The sequence below is a fragment of the Lepidochelys olivacea genome, assembly GCF_965140295.1.
Source record: "Lepidochelys olivacea isolate rLepOli2 genome assembly, chromosome: 15".
Classification (NCBI taxonomy): domain Eukaryota; kingdom Metazoa; phylum Chordata; order Testudines; family Cheloniidae; genus Lepidochelys; species Lepidochelys olivacea.
Genome location: NC_140425.1, coordinates 15,702,066 through 15,724,549, shown reverse-complemented (window position 1 = coordinate 15,724,549; position 22,484 = coordinate 15,702,066). Strand labels below are relative to the sequence as shown.

The following is a 22,484-nucleotide window of genomic DNA, read 5'->3' as shown; positions in this document are numbered from 1 at the left end:
GAACGCTGCCCCAATGAGGGCAGTCTAAGTAGAAGACAGAGCCCAGTGGAAGACCGCAAGGAACCAATGAGAGGGTGTTGGTCAGCAGGACGGGCAGTGGGCTTTGCACACCAGCAGCCTCATTGTTGTCAAGTTTTTTGTTGACCGAAAATGTCCTGCTTTGCTGCTGCTCCTGGGTCTCTGTGGCTGGGCTGCCCTGTTTGCAGCCTCCTGCCAAGCATGGCATTTGACCTCCACACGCAGAACGCTGTGAGCTCTACACGCAGGAGCCAGCTCCGGGACAATTGCCCTGCCCCTAGCTGGAGAGGTTAAGGGTCCATTGCAGCTCGTGAATGTGGATGGGACACTGACCAGGGAAGGCTGGCTGTTTCCCACGTGGCCTCATGTGATGTCTGTCATGTTCTGCAGTGTGCCCGGGGTGATGTCCGTGCAAAGCCTGGGAGAACGGAGCAGGCAGTCTAGTCTGTTCCTTGCGGGGCTGTCTGCTGTCCCCTGGGATCAGACCTTTCCCCCTCTCATTCCGGGCTGGAGTTTCACAGTCAACCAACTGCCTGCTGGGAATCTGCTCATTTTTCAGAGGCCGCCCTCCCAATGTGCTGCTTAGCCCTGTGTGTGTATCATTCCAGCCTGCCCCAGGAGGGAGAAATACCTACGGAAGGGAGAGACCTTGGCTCATTAGTGTCCCCAGGGCTTTTACTCGGGGCTTTCGTCAGTATGGGATAGACAGCTGGATAGTCACTCAAACTCCATATTGCAAATCCTTTGTCTTGTTCCCTTGGCTGGGAAACATCAGTTCACAAACCCCAGGCAGTGAATATCCCCTTCTTAGCAGGCTCTTGTCTGTGCTCTGTGGGAGGGTTTGGAAAGTCCTATAAAAGCCAATGAGAATTAGCTGCATAAATCCTCCCTCCATGTCCTGAGCAGGACAGACTCCTGGGGCCACCCTGATAGTGAGAAGCAACCTATCCCATGGGCAGTCAGCAGGACCATTAGCGGAGTAAGGCACTCCCCCAGACATGACTAAGGGTCTCACAATCCAGCCAGCAGCCCCACAGGAGGGAGGATCGTAAGGCTCGCTGGCAGACATTGCTCGAGAGTGATGCACGGTCCTCCCTTCCCCAGACTGATTTCCATGGCCCCAGGCTCCACCTTCACAGGCTCCAGGAGCAGCTTTTGGCTCCTCAGCTGTGATGGCCTCTCTTTCCTTTTGGCCCATTGGAATTTTATCTCCCCTCCAGATCAGGGAGGGGGAGGGAAGGCACCGACACAACTAAGTAGTTAATGCTTTTCTTCGGGAAAGTGAAGCCGCCAAGAGAGGCTTTGGCAGCAGCATTCCAGCCCCAGCACTCACTCCTAATGGAGCTGCAGGTCAGGAGGAGCGATCATGGTTTACAGAAGAGGAGACAGGGTGACATCAAAGCCGACAGTCGGGTCTTCTACCCCATCCCTGCTCCAGTGCACAAAGCGAGCCCAGCTGAGCCCATACTGCCCGGCACATGGCTTCAGTGCAGTAGGGGGTGGAATCCAACATCGACAAGCAGGACATGTTTCCTGAGCCACCTCTCTCCCCTGGAGAGGCTCCAGGCCAGGGTGACCAGAGCGATGAGTCCAGCCAAGTAGGTTCTTATCTCTGGCTAGAAAAGTCTCCAGAGAATTCCGTGGCAAATGGCATCAGCCTCTCGGCCAGCCCCTGGGCAGCTTTGCGTGTCTGGCTGTGGCTAACGCCGGTGGTTTCCAGGGAATTTCCGATGGTTGTGCTAACACGTGGGCAGCTCCAGCAATGGGGCAGATTGGCTGTGGCAGTGAATTCTCTACCCCTTCTATGCCAGTGCATAGGGAGCCACCCTGCACCAGGGGCCCAGATACCATGTGCAGAGCCAACTCTGTCAGCTCCGTGCTGCTCTTCGGGCCTCCCTCGCTCAGCAGTGCAGGGTGCTCTGAGGCCTGGAAGAGGTGCACAGGGGGCAGGTCGGGGTGGGGTCAGAGCCGGGAGGGCTGGGGCAAGGTTGGGGGCAAGCCCAGAGGTCCAGTGGCTCTGGATAGCTGCAGTGGCCCATTGCAACAGGGCACAAGTTAGCCAAATCAGCCCCGGAATAGGGGAGAGACAAACTGCCTCCTCTCGGTCTTTGGACCGGCACCAGTGTGCATCTGGCCGATAATGTCGACAGGGCTCAAGTGTTTCTATCCCCACACAGCTCAGGGCAGGATGATGGCCTCCACCAGCATAGGCGGCAGGTATAATAGGCCAGGGCAGGCTGAGCCTGCCGTGGCCGCTGGTTGCGGGGTTTGCAGGGAAGTTTTTGCTTATTGTTATGCCCCAGGCAGGATCCGGGGAGGCTGGGGAGGTGGTATCTGCTACTCAGCTTCCTGGGCTCATGAATGATCTCCCTGGACTCCAGAGGGATTACTGATGAATCCAGGAAGCTAAATAACACATACCGCCTCCTCAGCCACCCCAGAATCTGCATGGCGTATATAAAAAGCTCAGGATCTTTGGAAGAGCTCGCGGAGCAGCTTGGGGCCTTAGGAGGGGAGCCGCAGCATGGCTGGGGGCTCCTTTGGCCTTGGGGAGGGGGAGAGGGAGCTCAGGGTCCCAGCTGGTCTGGGGGTCCTCCAGTCACGGGGCAGGCGGGGCAGGATTTCTCGGGGGGTCCTTGGGAGGAAGGGGTGGGGTGGAGGGTGGGCTAGCCTCCCTGAAGGGGGGCTCCATCCACCACCCATGTCCACCAGCACTTGCAAAAGTGGAGCTAACAAGATCCTGCCATCGAGAGACCCACCAGCTCCTCCAGCAAAGCAAGGGCAAACCATGGGGGATGGTCCTAATACGTCTAAGGTTAAAAAACAAAAAAACCAAGCAGGTGGGAAAAATTCCAGGCCTTCTCTGTATGTCAGAAGGGCACAAACGCAGATGGGTAAAACTCTTTTGCAGGTCCCTCTTTAATCTAACCAGCCCATGACTGCACATGTCCTCCAGTCACGAGGGGCCCTGAGGCCAGAGGCCACTCACCACTGGGGCTCATTTCTGTTGTGCAATCCACTGGCTCCCCCCTTGCACTTGTCCTTTGCCCCAGTCCCGTGGACGCTCCTTGCAGGGTCCCTTCTGGGCCTGTGGAATCGAGACACCTCCATCTCTAGCTGTCCTTGCTGCGTAGCAGGTCCTGCCCCGGCGTCTGAGGTGAGCACCCTTTATCTGGTGCAGCCTGCACGGTGCCTGACAAAGAGAGAGCCCCATCAGTCGGGGGCTGTCTTGGACTCAGCCGCAGAGTCCTTAGTGTGCATCCCAGGTGAGCAGCACAGCGATACTCTGACAGCTCATCTTGTTACCAGCCTTGCTGTAAAAGTCTGGGAACCTCTTATTCGGTAAGGCTCTGCTCTTGTGAGCCGCTGGTGTGAGAGGAGTGCCCAGGGGACAGATCAGGACAGGCCGCACCTGCGTCCCCCGCCTCCTCTTTGTCAGAAACCATCGACTTGTTCTTGGTGGCCTGGGCTTAAGGGCCGTGTGTAGTGTTCCTGGGTGCTGTTCAGCAGCTGACCTGCCGCCTCCCGGAGCTGGGGCGATTGCTATAGCGTGCAAAGCGCTTTGGGATGTAAGATTGATTAGCTCATTATGAGACCTGAGTTTCTCAGACAAGGACAGCAGGAGGTGATCGCCACCGAGCTAGAGGAGCGTCTGGCTGGCTGCGACAGGGCAGGACGGGCTGGCGGAGTAATGCTAGCAATGAGTGGCGAGACTACCATGTGCCTTCACGTGACCTGCCAAGTTCCTGTGTCAGTCCCTGCAGCCTGTCCGGACCAGAGGGCACTGTGCTGTGATCTAGATGTTAGCCATGATAGCGGAATTAATGCCAAGGGCTTCACACTTCATTACAGCCCACATGAATGGAACTATTGTGCTGGAACAGAGATGGCAATTTGTGGGATTAAACTGCAGCTCCATCCGTAGAAAACCAGCCAGCGCCGCGTCCCGCTGACCGTAAGGTCCCTGGCTGGGTGATGCAGGGGGTGGCCTGTCTGCTGGCACCTGCGAGACCGGGCTGTGCGAGTCTGTCAGCACAGCGAGGTCCCATTTAAGTCACAGGGAACTAGAGAACTAAAGGAAACAAATGAGTCGAGCCTGGCGGCTCCAATGACCCCGATTCCTTCAGGATAAAGGGAGCTTCCCTCCCCTCAGCGTCTTACCCCGTCTGTCTTGCTTCTAATGTGGCCAAGGGATATCTCTCTTACCCGGTCACTGCCCCTGGAGGGAAGAATCCAAGCATCAGCAGCCGTGAAGGAGTTTGCTGTATGCTCCTGTGACACCAGTGGGCTTTGTAACCTACTGGAACTAGGCCAGCTATAACTTATTAGCCACTGCCTAGCCCAGCTGGGCTGCCAGGGACCAAGCAGGGTGTGCAGTGGCTGGAGGAGCAGGGCGGCGGAATAGCCTGAGCCTCCACGGACTCCCTCTGCCGTGTCACTTGGACCAGCATTTTCAAATGTGGATGCCTAAAATGAAGCAACTGCGTCCACGTTTGAGCAGCCGAATTACGCAGGCTGAGCGCTGTGTAATTCCCACCGGTGGCCCTGTGGGTTTGGGTTGCTTACTTTTAGGCAGCCAAGTTTGAGAATGTTGGCACTGTCCTCTCTGCACCCCAGCTGACCCTCCTGTGAAAGGGAGAACTGCAGTCCTGACTTAGCTCTCCGGGGAGACGGCTGGCTTAATCGGTGGGACTAGCCGTATGATGAAAAGCGCCATATGAAAGGTTAAGTGTCAATCACCGCATAAGAGTAGTTCATGACCTTTCCCATGCCAGGACCCACCCCACTCCTGGCGCTCCCCTCCCATCTAGTTGGGACCGTCTCCCTCCCATTTAGCAATATGGGATGGGCAGGGTGGTCTTGACGCCTCTTGTGAACCCAGGGGGATGAGAACTCCTGCCATAGGACACAGGTTGGGGGCACTTCATTACAGTCACCACGGTCAGGGATCACACAGCGAATGCTCGCGCACTGAGCAGGGACTGCCAGGGGTCCTGTTCCGCAGATAGGGGCAGATGCTAGAAACGATAGGAAAATGATGAAGGGGGAACAAGGGGGATAGGAGAGACCTGTGCGGGCCCCCCATTCTCCCTCTGAATCCACGTGTTCTTCTGCCAGCCTCTTGCTTTCCACAGGCAAAGCAGAGGTTTCTGCACCCCCCCAGCACAGCACCCGGACTCGAAGATGCTTCTGTCCCAAGTGCAAGGGAGAGTGAGGTGCATAATTAAACCATTGCCCGAGCACGGTGTGCTTGGGGTTAACGCCAATGAGCAGCCAACTGGGAAAAAGATGCGGCTGGGGGAATTTACTGCCTAGCAATTCCCTTCTTTCTCTGAGGGTCTGGGTTCCTGCCCAAAGCCTTTCCTGCTGACCGGCTGCCAAGGGAACACAGACCAGGAGCTGCTGTGGCTTACTGAGGTTGCAGCAGGTGCGCCCCGGCCTGGAGAGCAGCAGAGCCCAGTGGAGGGAGAGCACAAAGACCGGGGTGGGTTTGCTGCACAGAATGGTGGGAAGTAAGGAGGCTTCTCACCTGAAAGAGTGTTTGGGGGGAGCCGGTGTAATGGCTGGAATGCAGCTGGAAGACACTGCGGCAGGGTTGCTGTGGCATAGGCTAGAGGACAGGTTTGTGTAGCTGTCTATATGCCATGCTTTCTCCTGCCATCCGCACAAGTCACAGCTCTGTCTGCCTTTTGCCTAGGATGGGGCTCGGAAACACCATGCCTGGAAGGAGCAGAACCCCTGGATTTCCTCCTCGGTTAATACCATGGAGACTGGAGTCCCCATCAAGGGCTTCTCCAGGGGCACAGACAGGCCGGCAGCAAGCTGGAACCCACCTCGCTGCGGCGTGCCAGACCTACCCACCCTGCCAGACGGCCAGAATGGGCGGAACCGGCAGAAGCGGTTCGTCCTGTCGGGAGGACGCTGGGAGAAGACGGACCTCACCTACAAGTAAGACAGGCGCAGAACCAAAGTCACAAGCAGGGAGCGAGTCCCGGTCAGGATCTCCTTCCTAAAAGAGAGTTTCCGTTCGGTGCTTTCGTTCACTGAGCCTCGCCTATTACGGGGCTGTCCAAGCTGGGGAACTTGTTCAAGAAACAGGGTGCAGGATGCTGGGGTGACAAGGGTATATATCACACAGACCAGTTAGGCCCAAGCTGTCTCACCCACGTGCTCACCATAGACGTGACGGCCTTCACACCGTCAGCCACTCACCCCACCACCCCCACGCTATTCACGCACCCACCAGCTCCGAGCACCCGTGTGCGCCCCCACAGTCACACACGCTCCTTCCCTCACACACACAACCACACACTCATTAACACACCCACGCTCACGTATACACCCACTGGCTCAGACTTACAAACACCCCGGCCCTTCTCTCCGCACACCCCACCAGGCACCAGTCCCACATACTCACACAACACCCTCCCTCCCCGAGGCTTCCCTCCGCGTTTATTTTAAATAGTCCGTTCTAGTCGTCATTTAGTGAAGTGCTTACAAACATGGCCTCAGTGTCCCCGAAATCACACCACATGCTCTCTGATAGGAGTTTGCTGAGTGTGGTTAAGGGCCAGGGTTCTGCTGGCTGATCACACTCCATATTCTCTCCTCAGTGCACTTCTGCAATTGCTGTTAGCCTAAGGGAGTAAGAGGCACATGTGGAAAGGAGAACTTGCTCCTGTGCATCTTGATAAGGCCCAGAGAAATATCTTCACCGGGTATGCATTTAAATGACCTTAACTGAGCACAGGGGATGCTGCTATGCCAATAGCCTCCCGAGACTATCAGGGTAGTGGAAAGGCTTCCTCTTAACCCTGGCATCAGAGGAAAAAAACTTTGCTGATATGAACAAGCACCAACATTGTGCCGGGGAACTAAAATCCTGCTGCATCAGAGATTAAAAACATCACACTATCCAAAGGCAGCGTTACAGGGATGTGGGATATGAGGGGCTCATGCACCAGTTAGTGAAACAGCATTTCCCTTCAGCATGAGCCAGATGCTAGGAGCTGAAAGCTTTTTCCATAGCTTTGAGAACTCCCATGTATACATGAGCACACAGGGTAGGTATGTCCATACCCTAGCTCAGAGATATGCTGGCAAAGGTGTGTCTAGGAATCTATTTAGACTGGTATCTGAGCGCCTCACCACACTAGAGGTGTGCACGAAGAGTGTGCACCTATACCAGAGTTCTCCCTCTTCTCCCGTTTCCCGGGAGCTGGCATCATTTCCAGAAATATGTCTTCCCTCTGCTCCCATCCAGTTCTCCCCTCACTACAAGAGCCAGGGAACAGCTGATGAAACTGAAAGGTGGCAAATTCAAAACTTGCAATCAGTGCACAATCAGACTGTGGAACTCATTGCCACATGATGTTGTTGAGGCCAAGAACTTAGCAGGATTCAGAGAAGGGTTAGATGTTTCTATGGGCAACAGGAGCAGGTAGAATTCTAATAGTACATATTAAAAAATAAAGCAAAGCTTTGGGGTGATCTTTAACTGCTAGGGCTGAGGAGGACACTTTCCCTGCGGGGCAACTGCCTCCTGTGGGGTTTTTCTTGCACTTTCCTCTGACACATCAGGTGCTGGTTATTGTTGGAGCCAGTACGCTGAGCTGGGTGGACATTGGTCTGGATCCGGTATGGCAATTCTTTTGTTCCTCCTTTCATAGCTGAGCACATCTGGATGTGGGCTTGATTCACCCCAGGCGGTGCATGGAGGTGTAAGCTGTAGCTCCTTGTTCCAGCAGGGCCTACTGCCGTTCAGAAGGGATCTGTGGGAGGACTGGCGGGGAGGGTGGCGTTTGGCATAAATGAGGGGTGCCTTAGCCAGGAAAGGAGAAGCAGAATGTCCTTAACAGCAAAGCTACTCACCTCAGACCCATAGCTACTGTCCTGCAGGTTCTCTTCCATACAGGGGCAGTTTGTTCTGTCTCTCACGCCGTTACGCTGGTTTTAGATGGAGGACATCTCATTCGCCGATTGTTCTCGGCCAGACGTGACTCCGACACCGAGCAGGTTTAAATGCAACATGGAGGCCAGGGTAACCTCTCCGGTGGGAGTGGTGGTGCTGCATGACTTGTAGCCATTCTAACCGCAGTGTCATCGCGCTACGGTCAGGAGCGGGGAGTGCAAGTTAATGGGGAGTCCGGGGATTTCCAGGTGTTTAGGGGACCAGTGGCGTTAATGCCGACGGTGCTGCTGGAGACTTTATCGGTGATTATTGTGGTGATGAGTACATTGTAACATTGATGGCAGTGGTTGTGCTGATGGCCAGACTGAATGTTGGTAGGATGAGTTGGCTGGGACCCCTTCCTAGGCTTTGAGGAGTCAAAGGTCATTGGCAAATGTTCCCTGACTTGTACCCAAGCCTTCAAGGCATGCGTGAACTGGCTGGAGGAAGTCGTAATTTAGAAATGTTTAGTGTACTACCTCCTCCCTGAACTTTGCTCTCCACTAGAATGACAATCCTGTCACTGTTTACAGCAGGGATGCTGAGTTAGCGTCTGATTCCGGGAGCCTTACTTATACTGCAGAGCAGTGACTCATGAGCAACCCTCCCCCCATTGGCGTTAATAGGGCTGCTCGTGAATGTGCTGTTCACTGGGATAACGAAAGGGTCGCAGGTTCAATCCCTTAGGGATCAGGATGGTCGCTTCAGTGGGGAGTGGAGGGGACCAGCTGACATCAACAAGCACCAACCTCATGGGAATAAAATGCCTTTGCAGCAGAGATTAGAGAGAATCAAATCACACCATCCAAACAGAGTTATGGGTGGGGGTAGACTGGAGGGATTATACCCCCTCCTAGGTACTGTTGCAGCATTTCACTCCAGCACATGCACCAAACAGCTTCCCTCTCCTCCTCCAAAGCCCTCCTAAAAAATACATGTCTACAAAGCTGTTCCAAAACCACCTCTGCAGGATTCCTTGCGCCACCTCAGCCTCAGCCTGGTATCTTGTATGCTAGGACCTGAGCTATACAGACTGTCTGAGCTAGAGTGTCCTCTTCTTGTGGCAAAGCCCAGGTCTGTTACTGTGTTTACATGGCCCCAGCGAACCAATGTTGCGTGGCAGATTGTTGGTAAAATGGAAAGCTGATGGTGGGATTTGTGGTAAGGACATTCCCTGTTGTCTTATGAAATTGTGATTTGCAGCCAGTGTAATGATGACAAAAGTTCAATGACTCATTAGTGCGGATTGTAATGATGATGGACATGGTGGCATTTACATTAATGGCCATTCTAATGCTGGTTGTGGTGACAACTAATGCATTGCGGTTCACACTGACCCTGATTTGCTGGTGAGATCCAGACTCATTACGCTGGTGTGGGGCTTGCTCCGATAGTGATTATGTTGGCTGAGGTGTTCTGATGCTCACAGAAGAGGGTAGCATCCCTTTTTACGATAGATGGCACTCCCTGCTGCTGCTAATGCCCGTGATGACGCTGCTCATACCAGTGCCAGTCTGACGCTGACCATTGTGTGATGTTGGGATGATAGTTCTTGGAAAACATCCGGTCAGTGTGCAGTGGCAGTCAGAAAAGCGAATAGAATGCTAGGAACCATTAGGAAAGGAACCGATAATAAGATGGAAAATATAATGCCACTGTCTAAATCCATGGTACGCCCGCACCTTGAATACTGCATGCAGTTCTGGTTGCCCCATCTCAAGAAAGATATATTAGAATTGGAAAAGGTACAGAGAAGGGAAAGAAAAATTATTAGGGGTATGGAACGGCTTCCGTATGAGGAGAGATTAAGCACACTGGAACTGTTCAGCTTGGAAAAGAGACAACTAAGGGGGGATATGAAAGAGGTCTATAAAATCATGACTGGTGTGGAGAATGTGAATGAGGAAGTGCTATTGACCCCTTCACATAACAGACAACTTAGGGGTCATGCAATGAAATTAGTAGGCAGCAGGTTTAAAACAAATATAAAGAAGTACTTCTTCACACAACACAGAGACAACCTGTGGAACTCGTTGCCAAGGGATGTTGTGAAGGCCAAAAGGATAACTGGGTTCAAAAAAGAATTAGATAAGTTCATGGAGGTTGGGTCCATGAATAGCTATTAGCCAAGATGGTCAGGGATGCAACCCCATGCTCTGGGTGTCCCTAAACCTCTGACTGCTAGAAGCTGGGATTGGACAACAGGGGATGGATCACTTGATAAATTGCCCTGTTCTGTTCACTCCCTCTGAAGCATCTGGCCAAACCGGCTACTGTTGGAAGACAAACTACTGGGCTAGGGGGACCATTGGTCTGACCCAATATGGCCATTGTTATGTTCTTATGATGGGCAGTGATCTCCTACCTCTAAATACTGCTTCTTAGAATTATAAGATTCCCATGGCAACTTGTGAACACGAAAGTGAGACGGACCATTGCGGAAGCGTTGAAAGTCTGGAGTGACGTGACACCACTAACCTTCACCGAAGTGCACGAGGGCCGAGCTGACATTGTTATTGATTTCACAAGGTAAGCCTGGAAGGGGAAGCCATTCTAATCCAAAAGCAAACGCCCCTCTTCCCCCACTGGGCTTGGTGTGAAAAGGACAGATCCCACCGCCCCCACTGGAGCTGGTCCAACTGTTGGCAGCAGATTGTTTATTCGCTGAAGTTAGTCCCATGTTCTGTTTCCAAACTTCGGTTTTCTTATTTAGTAGAAATAAATAGTCGTAGGAGGCTGCCTGGGCAAGGGCTATTGTTTTGTTATGTGCATGTACAGTACCTAGCGCACTGGGGCCCTGATCGGGTGCCACCATACAACAAAGAATCATTTATTTTACTAATTGGTTTATTATTGAAAATTGTTCGCCAATTAATTTATGCTACCACTTGTCAGCCAGGGATCTTTGACCAAGTGTTTGTTTTGGCTGCTTCCAGCTCTTCAGTCTCTCCCCGGATTGAATGACCTGACCTTTTGCCCCAAAACAAATTTAGCTTCTTGGTTAAATGAATCTTGACTCCAGGCCTGCACTTTACTTTCTGCAAAATATTTGCAGGAGCAAAACTTCACTCCAACGAATGTTTGCACAAAGCTAATAAAAGGGATTGTGGATCCCATCCAAGGGAGGAGGATGTGGGCTGTATTCCGTGTGTTTGTCTCCACTTCTCTGCACTGTTCACCTCTCTCCAGGGCTTCCTCAGTTCACAGGAGTTTGGCTTGAGTGAGGACTTGAGGATTTGGCCCAGGAAGTGTCCATGTGTTCCACACAATTCAGTTCTGCTGCCTTTATGATAGTAGCTTGATCAGCCTTAGCCTGAATTTTACAGGCTTGATGAAAGCTGAACAGGGGAAGGAACAAACACCGATAAGAAGCTAATAGCGTCTGTGGCCTGGTGTGAAGGCACTGGGCTTGTGTGAAGGTTCGGCCTCCCTACTTAGAACGAGGTTTGCAGGGACACGAGGGACGGCTCGAAGTTGAATGATACAAATAGGCTTGTGGTGCTGTTCTCAAGGCTTACCCTGGCTGCCAAGTACGGTTTCACTGAACTACCATGTGCTTGCCCTCCAGGTACTGGCATGGCGATAACCTGCCCTTTGACGGGCCTGGAGGCATCCTGGCGCATGCATTCTTCCCCAAGACCCACCGTGAGGGAGATGTCCATTTTGACTACGACGAGACCTGGACCATTGGGAACAACTTAGGTCTGTTGTGGATTCAGATGGAGGCATGGGTGTGTTTGGGGAGCGGGAGGCCACTGATAAATGTAAAAAGCGTTTAATTTAGAGAGAAGAGGCCTGAACAGGCTTGTCCGCACACCAGGGCAGGGCACTTCACATGGTCTGTGTCCTTGTCTCTTTCCAATCACAGTTAAGTGGGGTTCTAAGACCAGGTCACTCAAAGAGCCACCACTAGAAAATAAAACAGGGGAGAGATGAAGGGAAACTAAGCCCCAGACACTGGGGTGGAGTGTTTTTCTGCCAAAGTCCTGTATAATTGGCAGGTCTCAGTCCCAGTCCCCATTGTCCACCATCTGTTTCCAAAACTTTTCTTCTTGAAAGTCTCTAAAGGGAAACAACACAGGCTCCCAATCTCTCACTTTGGCTTGGGAACACGCTGACACCCCCCCAACATCTCATGGTCAATATGAGGGAGCAACTTGATTTCCAGATCAAGTAAAAACAATTTTCCTAATAATAAAGCCAGGCTGGTATCACTGTGGTGTTCAGGAATTAATGCCATAACATCTCACAAGATACATATGGTATCTTGAGATCTAATAGGATCACTGCCTAAGGCCTCAGTTCTTCTGCAAGATGCACAGATAACAACTCCCATCTATCCCCCTCCTCCACCCCAACATGATCTACAGGGAGAAGAGAGGGGGGAAAAAAACAACTAAGCTAACACCTTCCCTTCAGGGTCTCTCTGTACAGCTTGCCTTGTGTGGGTCAGTGTTTAGCGCCCAGTCCTGCACCCACTGAAGTACATAGCAGTTTCCCCATTGACTTTTACTGACAGTTTATAAACTCCCTGGGGCCAGGGACTGTCTTTTTGTCTGTAGAGCATCAAGCACACTCCAACACTGGATAATAAATAAACACCAGTAACTTTTGAAATATCTGAGGTACTTCCCACCAGTCTTGCAATGGGAGACTCTGGGAACATCTGCAATCAATTTTCACCACTCTCTCAGAAGTTAGATAAGCCATTTGAAATATTTCGTAATATATTCCTCTTCATTAATCCTGTATTGGAGGAGAGCTTGAAAACCTGCTGAAACTGACCAGGCCAAGTTCCATCGTCGTTCACTCTCTCTTTTTCATATGTGGCTTCAGTAATAACTGGGGATAATCACACTTAGCATGTTCTTCCAATTTAATATCCTCCAGAGCTTTGCAAACATTAATTAACCCTTGCAAGCCTTCTCTCAAGCAGGGAAATATCCTTATCCCCATTTTACAGGCAAAGAAACCAAAGTTCCTAGAGGCATAAGTGACTTGCCCAAGGGTCACACAGCATATCATTGTCAGAACCAGGATTAGCCCTCTGGAGTTCCTGGCTCCATGCTCTTTTATGGCCTTTCCCATGCAAAGATTTTTGTCGGATGCGCTGTTGTTCAGCTCCCCATAAAGTTGGAGCACAGCACTGTGGATCTGCCAATACTGGAAAGCAGAGAGTGAGGAGCTTGCCAATCTAAACAGGATTTTTCGACAGTGTTTAATAAATCACTGAGGTAGAAATCCCGGATGCTCAACCGACCTAGATGTGATCACTTCAATTGTGTCAGTGCTGAGCAAACTTGACACATTTCAGGGGGCCGCTCATTTGCATAAAAGCCAAGTTTACTTGTCCTCTCTATCAAACTTTCCCAGGTGTTCGTACCACATCCCACTGGAATATTCTGCAGCATGCCCGTGCACTAAACACACCGGCTCAGTTAACTACAGGGTGGATTTGATTTAAATCGCTAGTCAGGAAGACTCAATTTAATCATGGTTTTCTACATAAAAGTGCATTCTTGTTGGTTGCTATAACCTTAAAGCATATTCTTCACAACTCAGAGATAGACGCAGGCTTCGTTTTTAGAAGGTACGCACCATACATTTTTAAACAGGGATTTATTCGGAAAACGTTTCAGATTAGTTTTACAGCTACATCAGAAAATGAATGAGTGTTTGGTTATTTCATTTACCAAAGGTAATTGAAGCAGATATTTAAGAAGTCACTGGGAGGTGAACTATGTCCAGTTCAACAGGCTAATCATTAATATTTGGAGGATTTTCTTGCCAGGCTGTATTAGGAGGAGAACATCACCAGACAGACATTAAAATTGTTTTATTTAACTAAAACAACAACGTTAAGTATTCTGGATTGTTTTCTTCAACAGCGAACATACAATATTTTAACAAAAAAGGATATGTCCCTCACTTCTCACATTTATCTCCAGACTTCTTCTCCTTGTCCAGATTTATTCCACCCCCAACAATCTTCTATTCATTGAACTTTTTGAAACTTTGCACTTTTAAAGAGAGGTAAGGGATTGACTCTGTGTACACAAATTTGCAGAGGGACAATAGAGTTGAGGTCTGTTGTTTCTCACCTCTATATAGTTTATTTATTTTATTTAAAAACATTTTTGCTGTTAACAAGCATGTTACCTCTGGAGACACAAATCCACAGTTTGAGAACTGCAAAACTAAGCCTCTCTAACGGTATCTTCTAGACTGAGCACTGAGTCCCATTGGGTAGATGAAAAGATTTACCTAAATAATCTATACAGACGCCTATGGAACCCCAGAAGATTGGGTCCCTAATCCATGAACTATTAGAACTCATTTACAAAACTTTTCTTAAACATTACATGAATATATTGTCTCATACTATAGAATTAGAATTTACAATCCCTATTCCATGATGAGAGATCTTTGAGCTATAATGTATCTTAATTAAAATTATCTTTAGATAGCATTTTTCCTCAAAAAGCATTTTATAAAAAAAATCCGATTTAAATAAAAAAATCTAATTTTTTAATTTTTTTTTTTTAAATCAGTGATTTTTATCCACCCTGGTTAGCTGACTCTCTTCTTTCTAATGGGGCTACACCTTGGAGATTTCTGACTGAAACCAGGGAAGAATTAATTGCATTTGGGCTCATTAGGAAACAACATTAGGACTCTTCCTCACAGTCTTTGTTGCTTAATTTGTTCTTTTAAGGTCTTTTTCTCCGACAACTTTAGAACCTGAAAGCAATCAGCAGGGAGCTAAAGGAGATCTCCCAAGTGTAGTCTACATACCTGAATCCCTTTATGTTCCCTTTAAAGATGCTTTCAAATAGTTTATGCCTAAGCATGTCCTCCTTTAAATCTATTAGAGTCTGGGTGGGAAGGGCTGGATAAAACATCAGAAATGGTTTATTTATTTTGCCTTTCATGTTCTCACGACAAACCAAAAAGCAATATGTGATCGCCCCCTGCTGTCTGTGTGGCACCATTTGTTTACCACTGCTGTTCTCAGGGTGGTCCTGGTGGCATGGTTCTGCATCACACCAGATGTTCCACAGGATGGTGTCTTGCTGTGAACCCCACTATGTTAGCTGCTAATCGAGGAACGATGCTCCCCCTTTGCAAAGCTGATCTAACTGGACACCACCTTAGTGTCTGCTTCCTGTGGGCCAGATTCCCACAGATGTGCCAAAGGCGGAACCTTCCCCCCAAAAGTAGGGGGAAGATTCTATTGGGAGCTGGGGCCATTGGCCCCTATGCTGGTGACATATGCAGAACCCACTGGAGGCAGAATTGTAACTTGTTGATATGCACAGGCGCTAAGGAAAAGGTGAAGACACTCAGTGACCCAACTCACACCGTTCCAAAGCCCTGGCTGGAAAACCAGCCTACCCCCACCACTTTGCACGGCTGCTGGGATTGCCTCCTTTAAAGAGGCCACAGCATCTAGCACTACAGCAAAGAGCTGGGAATCAGGAGGGTCCTGAATTCAACCCGCTGAGATGCTCGCTCGCTCACTCTAGGACATGAGGCAAATCAACAGACCCCTTTGGACTATGGTCAACTCAACTCGACCTCCCTGAAAAGCAGATTCCCTCTTGCACTGAACTTTTTGTGATCCCACCATACGAACAGTGAGGGCCCTGCCCATCCTGGGTGTCTTTCAGCACCCTGAAAAATACCTGCACCCTCTTCCCTTTGCAGGGACTGACCTACTGCAAGTGGCTGCTCATGAATTTGGTCACGTCCTGGGCCTACAGCACACTGCTGTCTCCAAGTCACTGATGTCTCCTTTCTACATCTTCCGCTACCCGCTGAGCCTGAGTGAGGATGACAAACAAGGCATCCAGTACCTCTATGGGAAACCAAAGACCGATCCGGTGCCAGCCCCGACACAGAAGGCAGAGCCAAACCCGCCAGACATCGAAACAAATGAGATCACCAACTTGGGGGTGAGTGACCAGCAACGCTTGCGTCAAAGCCACTATTACCAAGTGCCCCCATTAGTACTAAGGCAACCCCAACTTTATTCTCCTAGAATCACCCCCTGGTGAGGCTCTAGGGAAACCACAGCAAAGAAAAGAAGGAGAATAGGGGATTCCTTGGGAATCCCACTGCCCTGGGAGCTGGCTACACCAGGCCTGGGTTAGATGACAAGTGAAAGGGGTTTGATTGCAATTGAACCCCCTTCCACCTCCCAGCTTGGCACACGTTAGCATGATTGGCAGTTCCTGGTGAAGAGGAGTCAAAGATTTTCCTTGCAGGGGCAATGAAGGTCAAGGCAGGAGTGCGTTGGCAGAGCTGTGTAGGGGCCCCGAGGACTTCAATAGTAACAATATCTAGCTCTTCTACAGCACTTTTCACTGGTAGATCTCAAAGCACTGTGCAAAGATGATCAATGTCTGCAGAGGTGGGTAGCACCAAGCAGAACTGAGACACACTGGCAGAGCTGCGTGGGGATGCTTGCCCAGCACCTGCGCGTGCAACCCCTGGCTGTAGCCAGGGCAGGTTACCTGTCACGTTAATAAACAAGTCAGTGTGTTTATAGGCACAGAGCCCAGTTCACCCCGGGGCAAACCGACAGGCAATGCAGTAAGTCAAAGTTCCTCCTCACTCCCAGGCTTCTTGATTCAAGCACTTGTCTTGATCCGTGAAGCATGGGGAGGATTTAAATTTTAGTTGGGAAAGACCCTATTATCTGCAGTGACTATCTACAGCCTCCTCGGGCAAGGCACCGGGCCGGGGCAAGGTGACCCCCTGAGTTTGACATGGGGGCAGGGTGCCCCTCGGAGCTCAGCACCTGACTGGCACACGGTATTCTCAGTCTGTGCAGCCTGACGCCTGTGACACGGATTTTGACGCCGTTTCCACCATCCGGGGGGAGCTGTTCTTTTTCAAGTCACACTACGTATGGCGGCTCAGGAATGGGAAGCTGCAGGCTGGCTACCCGGCCCTGGCCTCTCGCCACTGGCAGGGAATTCCAAGCTCCGTCGACGCGGCCTTTGAGGACTCCCTAGGAAATATCTGGTTTTTCCAAGGTAAGCGAGAACAGAGACGGGATTGGAGGGCTAGAAAGGACAAACTCCTGTGGTGGGGTGCGGGACACAAAACCCAGTAGGTTTCAGGGCATGAAAATGTTCTTGGCAGCATCAAAAACCCACACCCCTAATGTAAGGATTCCTTTGTTTGTTTTCCTCTCTCCTTAGTTTTAATATTTTAACAGATGTCGGGGGGGGAGGGGGGGTTCACTTTCATTTTAGACAAAGCCAAATATCAAACTTTCCTCCTTTGGAACATGAGCACTTTGCTTCCAAGTCTCTGCCTGGAAATGTGCCTCACTCACAGATGAGGAGTGAAGGTAACGCTTACCGCCTATCCTTTTGGGATGAAAATTGGTGAAGAGGAACAGGCCAGCTCTTCTTAAAGTGGCATTGGCCAGCTGGCAAATATTCTCACCTTGGTTACTTAGAGGCAAAAGAGTTTCCCAAATCTAGTGTATTGAACAGAAAGAGTTCCAATTGATTTTCCCACTATTTATGGGTATTTGTTTATTTCTGCATCTCATTCAGCTTGGACATTGAAATCAGAGGCCGGATTGACTGGTTTTACATTGGTGTAACTCCACTGACTTCCATGGAGCTATTCCTGATTTGCACCTGCCTAAGTGAGATCATATAAAAACCTTAGCTTGGTCAGGATTACTTTTTATAGCCAGTGGCCCCAATTCTCTAGTCTGGCCAAGGAGTGCTTTAATGTAAGTTCTGAGCAGGGGCAAAGATGGCTCACGCCTGCAGAGACTTCCATCATTGTCCCAGCAGTCTGGAGTTCAGTCAGGCGCAGTGACGCCCTGGCATCCATCTGGGCATGATGGGACAATACTTACTTGAGTGCAAGGACTCAAAATTGTGCAGTGCAATTTGTCAAACAAGCACAAATGTTCCAGGAATCTACACACCTAGGACTAGATTGCAGCGAGCCTGTGTGTGTGGCTGTGTGGGAAAGGAGAGGAGCATTTCTCCCCTCCCCCTCCCAACCGTGTAAGGGGCAAGCCACAGGTATGGTCATTGTGCTTCCAGCACACAAGCGTCTGACAAACACTAAAGGTAGTAAGGCCATGGCCCTACCACCCACCTTCTGCACCAGCCATCAGAGGAAAGTTGGCGCAAGAAGGGAGAGCATGGCGCACTTTCAAAGTTCTCACTCTACCTGGAATCCCTGGAGTCCCTGCAGCCATGGCAGAACATCTGCACACCTTATTCCCTCTTACAGTGGGGACTGTGGTTGCAAGACCTGGCCCAGAGATTGAACAAAGCCCTGGCATTCCTAGTGCCGCTGCCTGGAGCTAGATATGCATTCTCTGGTAAATGCGGTGACTTTAAAAAACCGTGTAGACACCAAATTTGTTCCTGAGGATCTCTGGAACCCAAGAATAATAGTTTACCCTGTTTCACCCAGATAAGCACTCACCGTTTTCTTTAATTCTCTTTCCAAGTCTAAATTACGTAGAGAAAATCCAGAAGCTGGTAGGATACTGTTGCCCAGTTTTGTGTGTGTGTGTGTGTGTGGTCTCTGCATCATTACTCAGTATATCACACAGACCATATCAAATGGCTCAGCATCCAGAATTATCCTACATCCTGCTAAAACTGGCAGGATTTTAACTAGAGCAGTGCTATGGAGTGTTGCATAAAGAAACCATTAAATGTCTAGGAGTAATCATGAAGATTGCAATTTTAATCTAAACTCAAAACATTATTTTGGTCTTTATTTTATTTTGACCACTTCTTGCTCATTTATGCAGATCCCCCATTTAAACACACAGGCACACTTACGGATGTCAAGTACCAGAGGGGTAGCCATGTTAGTTACATACGTACGGAAGTATTATTAATCATGTTTATTACAATAGTGCCTAAGGGCCAGCCAAGAATGGGGCCCAGCTGTGCGAGGCACTGAACACACACAGTGTAGAAGATGGTTCTTACACTGAACAGCTTGCAGTTGGTCCTCCTTTCCTCCACCACAGCCTGAACACCATCAACTAGACAACCTCTCTTAGCAGTAGTTATAGCCAGAACGGGGTACATTGTTTTGTGTTTCCACAACGCAGGCAGTGCCAGGGAGCTATAGTTTTTCAGTGAGTGACATGGGAATAGAGAGAGGCTTTTAAAAGAAAGCAATACTTTTTGCTGAAGGATTCCCAGCTACATCCAGTAGTTAAATAAACAAATTAAAAGAACCCTCTCAAGGACCTGTCATAATTTTAAATGTCATTTCCATTTTCCACACTTTACAATACTGCAATAAGTATAAACATAAAATGGTTTTTCCCCACTGATTTGGTCTTTTTCCAATTAGCAAAAAAAAATTTTTGGCCTTCCTGTGTTTCTCTTTCTTGCGAAGTTTGACATTAACAGGGCTGCTTTGTTTGCTTGCTTAGGCACCAACATCACCGATGCCCCCACGTGGACAGCTCACTGCGGCGGGAGCGTGAAGCACCCGTTCGTTATATGTGGTCCCACAGAAATGGATGTTTAATTTCAGTCATTACAATACTGCTTGGTGTAGATCTGCATTTTCAAATAATGTGCATGCAGCTGCAAATTAGTTTGTGCAATTACAGCAGTTGCATATTCAGTTATCCTAATGGATCGTGCAAATGACCAGTTACACGTCTGTCATTTGTATGTGCCAAAACAGTAGCTGGTGTGCACAATGTAGGTGCATAATTGCACAGACATTTTTGCACATGCAGTTGCTTATCTAGTTTTCTCTCTATTTAAGGCTTAGACTTCAAGAGCATGTCCCTGACACCTCAGTATGCACAGACTCTCCATGCACAAAGACCTTACCCCTCACTTAATTCTCTCCCCCACATCAAAGGTGGCCCATTTTTCTTCTTCCCTCTCCCCACATGGTAGCCTCAGGCTCTTGGGCAGGGAGAATAAAAGAGACGCAAGGTGTGGATGAGATGGGTTATTATGCTTGCCAATGTTGCTTCACGGATTTCCACACACCCCCTCCCCGCATGTTGTCTTCCTTTAGATTAAAAACGAAACAGACTCATAGATGTCATGGTGGTAAAAGGGTTCGAACCTCCCTCAGCGCATTCAGAGCAAAATTCAAACCCCATTCTTTTGTATCAGCCTACTCACAACTACTACTTTAAAAAACTAACCCGCTCTCGGCTGTATATGCAAAAAGAAAAGGAGGATTTGTGGCACCTTAGAGACTAACCAATTTATTTGAGCATCAGCTTTCGTGAGCTACAGCTCACTTCATCGGCTGTATATGTACACGTCCCCATTATCGGAGGCACTCCCACACTAGTGATGGGCACCATGTAACAAGCTACACGGACTGCCCTAGAAGATGAAGCCATCTATTCATTCAAGGAACAGATACAGCAAAGACAGACTTTCTCCCTGGCGTCAGCCTTGCTTAGAGGTGAGAGGAGAGTTTGTTCTCCCCTGTCCATTTGATGCATGGCGTCTCAATGGTCATCAGCAAGGGTGCCAGGTGTGCTAGTGGTTTTTTTGTCATGGACACCTGTCCCCTGGGACTGGGCTGAGATTTCAGGTCATTTCACACAGGTCGCCATACGGTCATTAGACAGTAAACAGCTTGTGGTCACTCCTGTCATTCTATATTCTTTTGCCCCATCATCAGGCTCTCAGTACTGGATTTATGATGGCGAGAGACGTGTGTCTGGCCCTGCTTCTATCTCGGAGCTGGGCCTATCTGCTTCTCCTGTCCAGGCAGCTTTGATGTGGGGGACAGAGACGAACAAGATTTACTTCTTCAAGGGAGGCAGTTACTGGCGCTTCAACCCTAGCACCCGCCAGGTGGAGACCATCTACCCCCGCAGGATGGCCGACTGGCGTGGCATCCCCCAGGAGATTGATGCTGCTTTCCAGGATGAGTTTGGTGAGTGCAGATGGGAATAGAGGCCTGTTCTTGTGTGGGCTTTCTTGATTATTCTCGCATCTCAGGTGCGAAGGGAATCAGCAGGATTTGGACATTTATTTTAATCTGGACTATTAATAGTGAAGCACTTCTGCAAATTTTCATCCTTAAGAAAAATCTAATAATACATGTATATAACAATTTGTACAGAGATCATGCAGTTAAGCTTGCAATGGGTGTGTAACAGGTATTTATCATCCATTCTGTAGAAGATCATGTGATTAAACAACTAAAACCCCAATAGTACCTTTCTCCCCTTAAAGGAAATACATGTAGGACATTACAGATGCTTTTTTTTTTAAGGGGAGAGATGGAGAAACTCCCCAAACCTCTACTAATAGGAGAATGGCACAAGGAAACCTGCTCCTGTTACACCCTCAAGGAAGAAAACGAGGCACAGGTGACAGAACTACAGACAACATTTCACTGCTTATAATGGTGCTGGGAATATAGACAACTTTCTACCATTCCCCCAGACAGGGCTCCTTGCTGAAAATGGCACAGTGACACCACATGGCCTCATCATCCAGTGATGCATCGAGAACTCTTGACAACAGATGTATCAACCCTAATGCCCTCCCCTTCCAAGGGATCCCTTGAGAAATGTTGTGCATTAATGTAGGCAATCCTTACAGGTTGGGGGACTCTATCCTGGGAAGCAGTGACTCTGAAAGTTTGAGGGGTCATGGTGAGTAATCAGCTGAACATGAGCTCCCAGTGTAATGCTGTGGCCAAAAGAGCTAATGCCATCCTGGGATGTATAAACCGGGGAATCTCTAGGAGTAGAGAGGTTATTTTACCTCTGTATTTGGCACCAATGTGACTGCTGCTGGAATACTGTGTCCAGTTCTGGTGCCCACAGAGCAAGAAGGGTGTTGATAAATTGGAGAGGGCTCAGAGAAGAGCCACGAGAATGATTAAAGGATTAGAAAACCTGCTTTATAGCGATAGACTCAAGCAGCTTAATCGATTTAGCTTAACAAAGAGAAAGTGAAGGCCGTGAGACTTGATTAGCCTACACAGGGAACAAATATTTAATGAGTTCTTCAGCCTAGCAGAGAAAGATATAACACTAATCAGTGGCTGAAAGTGGAAGCTTGACAAATTTAGACTGGTAATAAGGCATTAATTTTTAATGGTGGGAAAAATTAACCATTAGAATAATTTACCAAGGTCTGTGGTAGATTCTCCATCACTGACAATTTTTGTATCAAGATTGGATGTTTTTCTAAAAGATATCCTATAGGAATTTAGGGAAGTTCTATGGCCTGTGTTATACAGAAGGTCAGACTAGATGATCACAATGGTCCCTTCTGGCCTTGGAATCTATGAAAATCTATTACATAAATCCCAAAGAAATCTCTTGGCAGTAATAGTCTCCTTTCAGCCATAGCCTACACCTATTCCATCAAGTCCTTGCTGTACTGATAAAGGGCCTCATTCTGACCCCTCTACTCTCACTGACCTTTCCACAACGAGGCCAATTGCTGAGTCACAGAGCTGGGTGGAGAGGACATGAACCTTGCAGCATCTCCAGCTTCCTCCT

General features: G+C 49.1%; 1 protein-coding gene across 1 annotated transcript in view; it reads left to right on the top strand.

Moving 5' to 3' along the window:
• The window catches only part of MMP11 (matrix metallopeptidase 11), a 32,928-nt gene that overhangs the window by 9,554 nt on the left and 890 nt on the right, over nt 1-22,484 (top strand). The window contains exons 2-7 of the mRNA XM_084649289.1: nt 5,717-5,967; nt 10,355-10,498; nt 11,538-11,671; nt 15,677-15,924; nt 16,797-17,010; nt 20,642-20,899. Coding sequence (XP_084505415.1) covers nt 5,717-5,967; nt 10,355-10,498; nt 11,538-11,671; nt 15,677-15,924; nt 16,797-17,010; nt 20,642-20,899 — 1,249 coding nt within the window. The remainder of the gene's footprint in view (nt 1-5,716; nt 5,968-10,354; nt 10,499-11,537; nt 11,672-15,676; nt 15,925-16,796; nt 17,011-20,641; nt 20,900-22,484) is intronic.